Source organism: Arachis stenosperma, chromosome 9 (assembly GCF_014773155.1).
Source record: "Arachis stenosperma cultivar V10309 chromosome 9, arast.V10309.gnm1.PFL2, whole genome shotgun sequence".
NCBI lineage: Eukaryota > Viridiplantae > Streptophyta > Magnoliopsida > Fabales > Fabaceae > Arachis > Arachis stenosperma.
This window is the reverse complement of record NC_080385.1, coordinates 148651829-148664970: the sequence shown is the minus strand read 5'-3', so window position 1 is coordinate 148664970 and position 13142 is coordinate 148651829. Positions and strand designations below refer to the sequence as shown.

At 26.4% G+C, this 13142-nt stretch overlaps 1 protein-coding gene across 1 annotated transcript; it reads right to left on the bottom strand.

The window, feature by feature from the left end:
• Window positions 1-8795: 8795 nt before the first annotated feature.
• On the bottom strand, window positions 8796-12468 carry LOC130950072 (uncharacterized). The gene is made up of 3 exons (XM_057878632.1): window positions 11738-12468; window positions 9787-9900; window positions 8796-8971 (listed from the first exon to the last, which is right to left on the bottom strand). Exons 1-3 carry the CDS (start codon window positions 12466-12468, stop codon window positions 8944-8946), a joined length of 873 nt encoding a protein of 290 aa, XP_057734615.1. The 3' UTR covers window positions 8796-8943.
• Between the last annotated feature and the right edge of the window lie 674 nt (window positions 12469-13142).

Sequence of the window (13142 nt, the reverse complement as noted above, 5' to 3'; positions counted from 1 at the left end):
ATGTTTTTTTAATTAAAAAATGAAAATAAAGATAAAATTTGAAAGTGAAATTGAAAAAAAAAATTGAATATTTATTCTATTCAAAAGTATTTATTTTGCTTATTACAGGAAAGTTTGCAAAAATTGAAAAAAAAACTCTTTAAATTATTTTGGATAACCATATAAAAACTTTAAATTAAGAAGTAATACAGTTAAAAAATTTTACTAGAGCAAGTATAATTTTTGTTTTATTTTTGTAGAGAAAAGGATAAAGAGATTTTTGATATTTTACTCCGCAGATATTTAAGTCTTAGATGATTTAAAAATATATTTAAATTTCTGACTTTCTCAAAATCTAGACACATTGATCCTTATTATTCATTTGAGTTTGTCAGACTCAACAGAACAATCAAACGTGACTCTCATTATGTTGACCTGACCGATACAGAAGTTCACGTGGGAGAATTTTTAAAATGAGACAAATTAAACCTAAAAATTGATGTGTCCAAATTTTAAGAAAGTCAAAAACTTAAATATATTTTTAAATATTCAGGGACTTAAATATTCGTAAATAAAAAAGTTACTGTCAATTACTTGAACTACTTTCTTTTTCCAAATTATACATTATTAAATTATGATTATTGAATTAAATTATACATGATATATAATCGATTTTTGCTTAGTGGATGAAAAAACTTTAATATTTTTATTTATTAAAATATTTACTGCTAATAAAACTTTAAACTTTTATGGTAGCATTTTATGAAGTACAGACAGTTCGCTGAATTGTCATATTCATGTGTCAAACACATTTTGGATACGATATTCATTGTCACCGATACTCGTCCAATACGTGTGTCTGTTGTGTCCAATCGTGCCTTAATAAAAAATAAAAAATTTTTATTCGGACACGTTTGGACACACCTAAATACATCTCAGTGTGTTCAATCTTATTCTTAACATATATTCTTAAAATAAATTTAGATATAGTATATATTATTATTATTTATTAAAACAAAAAATATTTTAAATATTCAATATAGTTAAAATAAGACATTAAAAATAATTTACAAAATTAATTTATATTTTAATATCAATAAATATCAAAATATTATTATGATTTATCTAAAAAATACTTTATATTTTATATATATGCGTATTTTCATGTCATGTAAGATTTTAAAATTTGTCTGTCGGCGTGTTCTGTGTCGTGTCGTGTCCCGTATTTATGTTAGTGTCCGTGCATCATAAGTAGCATTTGTATAAGTTCTTTTTTTTGTGACTATTTGTATAAGTTCTTTAAGTTCAAATTTTATAGACTTGTAAGTGTAACAGAAAAAAGAAGATAAGATAAGAAAATAATAAATTATAATAAATAAATAATATCTTTTAGAAAAAAAAAACAAAGTTGTATTCATATTTTTTTTTTTTAATAATGATACTATTCTTTGTTATATAGCTAAGTCCATTATATGTGTTATATTAATAGCTATTTCGCATTAAAACGAGAATATATAAACTTGTGAAAATTTCGTAAGTCTTATTTAATTCCTTTAAACTTTTATGAGAAGACATGGTTTCACTGATACCTCAGTTTCAAAAAGTTAAGAAAGTTTCAAATAAAATTTTTTATTCCAATAATGGTACTAAGCGATTAAGTGTAAATATTAACATAACAGTGCAAAAATATCTCGATAAAATAATGAATAATAATACTAATAATAAAAGCACGGGTAAAAGACATATAAACATTACTAATATTATTATTATATTATTAATAGACAAACACCAAATAAACAAGAGGGTATTATGTAATAAATTGCTTATATAAATCGTTGTATGCAAAACGATTTACCAAGCAAAAGAAGCTAAGCAATGCACAAATCCACCTAATTCATAATTAAATTATCCTAAATCGTTTTGGTTTACAATATATATATATATATATATATATATATATATATATATATATATATATATATATATATATATATAACTGAATTCAATTTAGGTTAGACATATAATATTAAAGACAATTTTATTTAGGTGTTTTACCCTAAAAACATTATTGCTTGTTTGAAAAAAATAGAAAAAAAGAATAACATATAGAGTAGGAAACAAATAACATTTATTTAAAAAAATACAATTGTGTTTCATTTATGGTTAGCATAAACTATTAGCTAAAAATAATAACATAAAAAGTCTATTAAAAAGCTATAATAGAAAAAAAAAGAACTATTTAAAAAAATATTTTTACAACGACGATGAGTTTTTTAAAAATCGATTTTAATTTTTGCATTTCTCCCTTTTTTTCGTATAACCTGTCAAGAACAATTAATTTTAAGAAATTAAGAGATGAATGAATGTACTGAAAAAAAAAAGAACACAATAAAATATCTAAAATTCAAATCCCAATTTCAATTTACAAGTAGCATTGTACTTTATTTTTTTTAATATAACTTTATTTAATTGCATATACCAAAAATAAGTAATACGAGAATCGAAAATATTTGGTAAGTGATAACTAAAAAAATTAACTAAAAACAATCAAAATTTATTTTATTTAATATTTATTAATTATTATGATAAATAATAATTATTAAATAAAATAAATTTTAATTTTTTTTCTCTCTAACATTACATATACAATACCTAGTTACGTCACCATATAATATATACAAACATTTAGGCTCTACTTTTTCTAGAAAAAGTTTATATAGTAATATTAGTTTAAAACTTTTATTATTGTTTTTATCAAAAGCATTTTACACTGTAATTTAATCAAATTTATTACGATGGTAAAAAGATGGATATTAAGATATAAATACAAAAATTAACCACACCTTAAAATTATGGCAACATAGGACTATAGGAGGATTAAGTAAAATAAACATGTTAACACATTAATTTAGGACAAATTATTTAAATAAAATAAATGACAATTAAAATTATTTATATATAACTTTTATAAAAAAATAATGACTTGTATACACTTTTTCATAATTCTATGTAAATTACGAAAATAACAAAAACCACATAATTTAGCGTAGTTTTCATGCAACACGCGAATGATTAAAAATCATTAGGTAGAGCAGTTTCATATACTTTTGTGTTGTTTTGGGTATATAGAATTTGTTTTTATTTTTTTTATCATATCCTTTATTCTAGTAAAGCAAGAAATAATTCATCGTCATGACAAATTTATTGTCATGTACAAGACGAAATTTAAATTTTTAATATAAATTAATGAATTAACAACTAGATTAACTTAACTTAATTAATTTGTGATATGAATTAAAAATTACAAAAATATTATTTGTACACTAAAATCAGTCATCAATGTATTTGTGTATAAATATATGTGTGATTTAATTTATTTTCAATATATATTTGTAGGTTTAATTACTTTATAGATCCTTATAATTTTATCAAATTTTCAATTAGGTCCCTATACTTTTTTTCCTTTTAATTGGGTCTTTATACATTTTTTTTTTCAATTTAGTCCTTGTTAACGTTAAACGTCAAAAAAATGTTAGTAAATAGTAAAATTACTTGTATACCCTTAGAGACCTAATTAAAAAGAAAAAAAAACATAAGGACCTAATTGAAAATTCGATAAAATTATAAATATTCAATGAAAGATATTCCTATAATCCCTATCAAATAATTTTAGGACATAAAAGATATTTCTATAATCTCTTTTATTTTGTCACCATCATCATTTTGCTTATTTATATACAAATTGTACTAGATACCTTCTCTTTTTTTTAACTTCTAAAATACCTTATTTTAAGAACATACAAAAAAAAAAAAGGAATAGCTAAAATGAAACAAAAATAATAGTAATAAGTATATATAAAATTCAGTTTCTATGATTCAAGTATATTCATTATGATCATGTAACATTTTACATTTGTGTGGATTCATAGAATATAATTTGTATCTTTATCATATCATAGTACACCATAGACCACCACAAGACTATGTAATTTGTGTTATGAAATTTGAAATCTAAAAATAAAAATCACAGAGAACGTAGTTTTAATGTAATACAGATAAGCTGGAAATCATGTTGCAGCCTCCCACTCTTTGATCAACAAGATATCCTTTTCTACCAAAATTAGTTATTGTGTTGCAGCCTCCCGCTCTCTTTGGAGGTTCTCCAGTCACTGCCATATACACCTCTATTATTGAAAACAATCACTACCACATGTAATTAGTACCGAATCAATGTCTGAATTGAAACAAGAAAAAAAGATTAATCATCACATAATTGCAAGAGTAATTTATTACATATAAAAGCAAATATATGCAACCATATATAATCATATCAACATAACGAAAGAACTTCCATATGACATATGGTAACAAGAACCATTGATAGAGTAATAACTAAAATGATTTATAAAAACTAATTTCTATATGGTTCCTCAAACAAGAGAACTAATTTGACTGACAAAATCCCAAAAACAAGTATATTGAAGGCATGAATTTTTTCTATGTTTAGGTTAGAACAAGCAATACATATTTTCTCAAGTATCAATAAAAGACAAGATATATAAGGCAACAGTCCAGAATTTTCTTTACATATTCCTAAATTAAACCATGTAAAAAAGTATCAATAGTCACCTATTCATTTATAATTTAGTTTCGAGAAGAAGGAACTCTTACAAATAATCCCGACAAATTCAGGACGATAAAAAAAGAGAAAAAGGAAATTCAATTTCATAATCAACATCGTCACAGCAACAACAATCAACAATAAACAAAATTCATAATCAATAAAACCATTTCATATATCAATTCATCAATTAACAAAATTCTACGAAAATATCCAGAGTCATCTCAATTTTTGGCTTATCTTGCTCACTTTGATCTAGTTTTATAGAATGCCCATTAGGGGAACTCTTGATTTCTTTTTCTTTCTTTTTCTTTTTCAAATTTTTAACATCTCCAACATCTTTCTTTTTGTCCGACAGAGCTGCTTCCCTGTTTCATTGAAACAAAATCATGAATAAATTAAAAAACTTAAAAAACACTAAAGCAGAGAAAACAAGCATGCATACAAACTATAATTTAGAATTAGTGATATCACCTATTGTGTCTGGCTATCTTGAAGAACATTGTTAATTTCCAAAACTGTTTGAATAATACTATTGCCATCATCATCATCATCTGACTCTACCAAATGATACTTCTTTTTAAGCCATTCATATTTGCTTTTCTTACCTTCTAGTTTGATATCATCAGAAGCATAAACAATATATCTACCTATCATTTGTGAATATCAAAAGACATTGAAAAAATTGTAAAGGTAATGAAAGACAAAAAGATATTATTTTGACTTTGTTTATATTTAAAGTCTTTCGATTTAAGAGTGCATCAAAACATGCTTCAAATTCCATTAAAAGTATTCTACAATTGCAATAATTAATATCTTTTCCAAGAAAAATTATACAAGATCAAGTGGAGTCAAATAAAACCAGAACACACACAAGCAAGATAGGAGAGGGATGAACATTGAACGTGCCTTCATTGGAAATAGGAAATTGCGGGAAAACCTCTGGATTAGGATTATCATCAATAAAACGATTTTCCAAATCATCTTTATTGCTGCAATCTGACCTCTCATTCTCTGTGTCAACAATATCCACTCCGAATGACCCTCTGTCCATTATAGCTGAGGAAACAAATACCATTTTAAAAAAAAAGGAAAAAAGAAAGGCAAATACAGTTGGAGAGTGAAGGATATGAAGAGGGAACGGTGAGGCACGGTGAGGGAACGCGACGGAACCCACGGACAAACTGTGTTGAGCAGACAGATGGACAGCACAGAGCAGACCAAAAGCGACGGAGGACCACCAAACGACGGATGGTCACGCTGCCACGGACGACGATGCAGATGGACGATGAGACCAATGAACGAAGGAGAAACGCCACCGAACAGGAACTTCAGAGAACAAGTTAGGGCTGGATAGGTTCTCTCACTTTGGACAAAATATCAAGGGTTAGTTTTGGTATTTTAGAAAAAAAAAGGCATGGTTAATTAATTATTCTAATTTAATTAAGAGAATATTCGATTTTTTAACAGAATATTCCGTTATCTTAAACGGTTTTGTCACGGCATGGACTAAATTGAAAAAAAAATAACGTATAGGGACTCAATTGAAAAGGAAAAAAAATATAAGGATCTAATTAAAAATTCGGTAAAACTATAGGGACCTACAGAATAATTAAATCATATTTGTATTTTAACATGTATTTTATCCTAGTAGCTGGTTTTAATATACACGTAAAATAACTCTTAAAATTAAGTTGTTTAATTAAATTTTTTTATAATAGAAAGTCTTAAAAAATATGACAATGCTATTAATAAAATTCTTATCTTCTTAAAAAAATTAATCCTAACAATTAAATTAAATAAAAAATAAAAAAGTACAAATTAAATAAATAATATAGAGATAAAATAATTTATTTTGTAGATTAAATTAATTTTTTTATTTTATTATTGATTACTAAATTTTTTTTTCATCCTCAATCTCATAAATAATGTGAAAAAACTAGAAGCACATTAAGAGGGTTAAAAAAATAAAAAAAAAATCTATCTATTGAATTGGATAATATATTTATTTATTTAGACTAAAAATATTAAAACCATCCCTAATTAATAATTATACATACACTTGCCTGTAAAATGAAGGATTGAAGGTGAAATAACAATTTTTACTATTTGGGTTCGAGTTCATACTCATTTATTTTTATTTAAAATAGTAGGTCAATCATAAAAAATTTAATAAAATAACTTAATTTTAATTCATGTCACAAATTAATTTAGGTTGGTCTCATTGTTAGTTCATTGTACATTACAATAGATTAATTCTTGGCTTACCCGAACTAAAGATACGATAAAAAACCAAAACAAATTTTATATAACCAAAAGCCCAAAACAACACAAAAGAGAATACATTTGTTGCCCATATACCCTTTATAAACATGTGTATAATGTGCTACGGGTGTAACAGTGGATAACACATTAACTGCTGCTTCGAGCAGTTTATGCTTACTTCACCTCCTTCAGAAACAAGTACATCGAGTATCCTACAGCGATTTACATAGAATTATAAAAAATAAGTGTATATGAGTAACTTTTTTATAAAAGTTATATATAGATAATTTTAATTGTCATTTATTTTATTTAAGTAATTTACCCATTAATTTACTTCTTTTTTTTTATTTTTGCGTGAAAAAACCGTATTTATTATCACTAATAGAAAAAACAATTTTTAACTAAAAAGCAAGCTAAGCCATTATGAAATTCAAGTTCCACTAGGCCAAGCTGATATCTTTTAACTTGTTCATCACCACTTCTTCTAACAACTGTTGTCAATATGAATATTTCAATTATTAATAAAACAAAAATTGCATTTTGAGAAAGAAATTCGGGAGATTTAAAATAAAATAAAATAAATAGATCAGATTATGTGAAAAATAATAAAATAAATTATGCATCGTATAAACTTTGGAGCAACATTGGTTGATAGATTATTAGGAACATCACTAAGCTCTTTTGATGAAATTCTTTTCGAAAATAGTTCTTGAAATATATAATCAGATAGAAAAACTTTTGCATACAGGGGATATAAATGAAAAAATTCAGTAATACTCTGAGGAATATGAAAGTCGCTACCGTCTAGTATTGGATATTGATTATCTTCAAATAATTTTTCACTTACAAAGATTAATTCATGAGACACATCATCATAAAAAGTATCAACTTGTTCTAATGGAATGCTTTTATAAAATTCTTTGTATGACCTAGGAAGTTGTGGCAGATAATTTTCACTATTTTCTTGATTCTCCATGCATTCCATAGTTTTAAAAAAAAAAGATGTAGAAAAAACTGAGTCACTTGTATTGTTAAAGAAGGAGACAGAAGAAAAAGAAGATAAATAGTTGCAAATTATAAATTTTCTTGTGGTATGTATATATATATAAATTCTTATCTTTAAATTGTACAAACATGCAATAAAATATAAAGATATGATAAGATAATCATAATAAATTAAACTAAAAAAATAAAATCTTTTAGTTAGAATTTATATTAATTTTATCTTAAAATTGATTTATTAAATTATCTTTTACTTCACATAAAAATAAAATGTACTAAGTTATTGTCTTATAAAGTCAATTACAAAATCTACTTTTATTTTAAATTATTTTCTTCGTCTATGAGCAAGAGATCATTCTATTACATCTTGCTTTCATTTTTCTATTTAAGACTGTCATGGTTACATATGATTCAGACTTTACCATAAGTAAGAACAAAAATATGATTACAAACTATTTTGATTCATGAAAAAGAAGCAATAATAACATTTATAAAACAAAATTTTATTAGTGCCACCATGTAAATACATCACAGTAAATTGGAGTAATTCACTAATTGTATAAATACTTAGCAAGTTAATTAGTGTCAAATTCTTCGTCTATAATTTAATTTGTGTCAAGCTCTTTTTATACTAACTCTCAACTCTTTCCAATGGCAACCAAATAAAATATGAAAAAGTAATCATTAATAATAGTATAAAATTTACATAAAAATATTTTGTAACTAGAGTCTATGGATCAAATGCTTTCAAAAAGTTCTTATAATTAATATATTTTAAACTAATAACTTTTTGAAAAGATACACCCCCAATCCAAAGCCCCTTCGGCATAGCCATGGAGACTCTAGATAGAAACTAGCTCACCGTCCCCTTCGGCATTGCCATCAAGGCCGGAGAGCTAGGAATAAAATATTATTAATAAGAAAAATTATGAATTACAATTATATCTAGAATGTTCCTGTTCACATACAAGTCTTGTATTCCTACCTCATTGTTTCTATATTTTCATTTTTCAACCTAAATAAAAATCTTTAGTACATTTACATGTTCTTCCTCCTTTAAGCAAATCCTCCATCTATTAAACCCTTTGGATTAGGGTACAATTCCTACATTAAAAAACAATTAAAATAGTGTAACTATCATGGATAATAGAATTTAAAATAGCCAATTTAATATTTCTTATATTAGTGGAAATTGAATTAGACTAATTAATTGAGAGTAAAAAAATGACTTACAATGATCAAATTACATCATAAATGCTTTTTCTTAACTTTTCTCCTTTAGCTAATCTTTCTTTATGTCTAAAATATTTCTGAGCATGACTGCTAATTTGATGATAAGTTCTTGTTTTGACATAATATTCTAAAATTCTTGACCAATTTGCACCTTCTGCTTGGTACCCTCTAACAAATAATCTACCAAAACATGATTTTTGAAATAAGTATTAACAAAGTTTACACTAAAAAATTTTAAACAAAAACATAAACTATTTAATTAGTAACAATTTTTTTCCTTTTTGGTTTTCAGTCCAACCAAAAATGTTACTATGTCAACCACTCAACTATTGTTAAAACAAAACAAATTTAGCAATCAACAAAACTATGCCTCATTTGCAATTACTTTAGAGCTCTTTCAAATTGCAGTTATTGATGCACAAATACATATGAAAGCTTGGATTAAGAAGACAGCAATGAAGTGAAGCAGAGTCGGTCTTACGAAAGAGGAATGTTAGACTTGTATATTGTAGACAACCTACAACGAAGTAGAGATATATCTAAAACAGGAGAAGTGCTCCTATATGCTAATACTAGTTGCTTCACTTTCTTCTTTTGTGTAAACAATATTCAACTAGATGATAGATAAACAAATAAATAAATAAATATAAAAGAAGAAAAAAGAAGCAATATAATATAATAAATACCTATGCTCATCTTCAGTCCACCGAGAATATTTCTTTGTATTGTTGGTGTTGGCAGATTGGCTTTGTTCCCTTGTTGCTGCCTCCATTGGTGCTGCGGCCGCGACTACCTCCGCCCTGCCATGATAGAAATAAACAATATAATTTTTTTTTCTTTTCCAAAAAAGAACGAAACAAATGTTTGTGTTATTTATTAACACCTTGCAAATTATTTAATGATAAAATAAGTGTAAATTACTATAATAAACCAAATGGCTCCCAAAATTACTCAGATCCCCAAAATCAAAAAGGTTACCTGAAAATTATTGAGGGGGATGTTGCTTGTAAATCGAATTTATGAGTTTTGATTTACCATGAACTGCTGTTCACTGTGTCTAAATTAAATCTACGGGTTCCGATTTACATGCAAATAAAAATCAAATCTCATTGTTTCGATTTAGTGTGTGTTTGGATTACAGTTTGCAAACTAGAGTTTGCATAAAATTGATTTTGTAAAATTGATTTTGATGATAAGTTAGTTTGGGTTAACGTAATTTATATTTGGTAATCTTTATATCAAAATTGATTATACTCAAAATCATTTTTAGATGAAAAATTACTAAAATAGACATCAATTTTATATACCTGCAAAATCAGAATACTATAAAAAATAATATAAAAAATATTTAAAACATATAAATAAAATAAATACAATAAAAAATAAAAATATAAAAGAGAAAACTATAAATTTTATAATGTCACACAAAAAGAAAATATTCTATAATTTTTTTTAGTATCGTCGGTACTCTTTAATTTAGTATTATTTTAGACTATAAATTTTTATTATTTATAACTCTATTGTTACTTATAATTAATTTTTTATTTATTTTGTCCTTTTTTTATAGGATCATAATTTATATTATTCAAAATTTTGATAATAAACGTAGTATATAATAATTACAATTACAATTACAAATTTTACAAATTCAGAATAAAAAATAAAAAAAATTAATACAAAACAAAAATAGAGTACATCAAAAAATAGAAAAAAAATTATACAGATAAGAAATAATAAAAATTCCATAAAACCAACAACATATATCATATGAACAAAAAAAATACCATAAAACGTAAATAAAATTCATATGAATAAAATCAAATAAAAATAAAAAAATTTCAATTTGTTAGTGATTGAAATAAATCTGAACGATTTTGATGAAAAAAATGGAACTAAAAAATTATTAAGAAGTAGGAAGAACTACTAAAAATAACTGTGAAGATAATAGTTACTAGTATCATTCTTATAGAAGAAAATGAAGGGTAGGGTTGGTAAAAAAGAAATATTTTAGCTTCTCCTAGACATGAAACGTGAAACGTGAAACGCAGAAGCTACAAATTTGAGCTTCAAACGTGGGTTCAGAGGCAGAATCAATTCTGCGTTCACAAAGATAAAAATTGCCAAACATCAAAGTGAAATTTTCAAGAAGCTCAAACGGGCTTCTCTCCTCCCCAACGTGTTTGCCAAACACATCCTTAGTGTTTATATAGAATTCAAAACTATTTTATAGACAATTTGCGTTTGCATGCAATTCAAATCTAATGGATTCGATTTAGTACTATTTTACACGGTAACCTTTTTTATTCTGGGAGATTTAGGTAATTTTAGAAGCCATTTGGTTTATTATAGTAATTTATTTTTTCTTTTCTTCGTATAAGATTATTTTGACTATTTTTGTAAAGAAAAATATACAGTTTATTATTGTAATTTAAAAATAATTTATTTATTCAAAAAACAAATCAAGAGGGAAAAAACGTTCATTGTTTATACAATTTGTTCATAAAACTTCTAAGAAAAAAGAAGAATAGAATAAGTAATTAAAAAAGAAAGAAAGAGTGGGAGGAGAGAATGAAAATATGTATCGGCTAAAAATAAATAAAGAAATAAAAAGAAAATGAAAATATGTTGAGCACAAACCTGTGATGTTGATGATCAGTGTTATAAGGCGGTGGTGGTGGGGTTGTTGTTGTTGCATTGATGATGGGGATGGAGACAGGGTTGTGTTCCAATGTGGTGGTAGGAGCAGCCATTGTCATAGTCATGTTCTCAAATGCAGTATTCAGAGGAGTGTTTGAAGTATAACCGTTATGGATGACATTGATGTCCTTCATCAGCTTCTTGAAGCGTTCTTGCAGTTGCGCCGGGGTCTTTCCAGGGAGACGAGCAGCAATCAGCTCCCAGCGGTTGCGTTTAGCATACTCAAAACAATTGGCAATAACTGACTCAAAGGCTTTGTTCTCCTCCCAAGTCCAGACCTGAGGTTGCATAGGTTGGAGCTGAAGCTGAGACTCAGGTAGTTGATAACCACAATCAGCAAGAAACTGCTGAAACTGCTGAGGATGAGGGTGGGACTGAGGCTGAGGCTGAGGCTGAGACCAAGGTGGTTGATAACCACACACGTCAGTGAGAAACTGCTGAGGCTGAGGCTGAGGCTCCGGCAAACACTCAGCAACAACCATATCCAACTGAGGATAACCACACGTGTCACTGAAAAACTGAGCTACTGTAATCTCCCTTACATCCGGCGGAGGCTGTAGCTGAGGTGGTTGATTGCCACCCACGTCAATGGCACACTGCTCTACCATATTCCTTCTATCCGCATCCAAGTCTATCATATCCCAAGGATCTATCATATCCAAAGGATCCATCATTGAGAAAGTATCTAATTCCTCTTCACTCATTCTTCTTCTTCTTCTTCTTCTTCTTCTTCTTCTTCTTCTTCTTCTTCTTCTTTGCTTCTTGCTTGGTTTCCTATTTTTAGATTATGGGAAAATAGAAAGTTTTCGTTTTCAAATTCTGTTTCATTTATAAATTCTATTTTATTTTCCAAATCCTATTCTAGGATGGACCGACATAATGAAACAATAAAAGAAACAATAAAAGAAACAGAGTATCTATAAACAAACTGATTTTCAAAATAAAAAATTAAAAACAAAAGAGTTGACTCGATAGACTAAACTTTTATATTAATTTAAGATCAGGATTAAAATAAATAATAGTGACTAATAGTTTGTTATTAAAAAATTAATAAAAAATATAATTAAAACATCAAAAATAAATTAAATATTAGACTTTTTAAAAATATTTTAAAAACAGAAGCGGACTTTATCGATTGATTTTTTTTAGTAATAGAATTTCTGATTGTGTTATTTATTATTATGAAAAAATTGGGTGTTGTAACTTATTTTGGATATTTATTTTTTTTAATTTTCCACCCAACTCTTATCACCTTCATCAGAAGAGGGAAGTCCAACAGATTTAAGAAGCTGGCCCACAAGTGCCTTGAATTTTCCATTGCTCTCTGTTTTTCCTCTTTGCATCC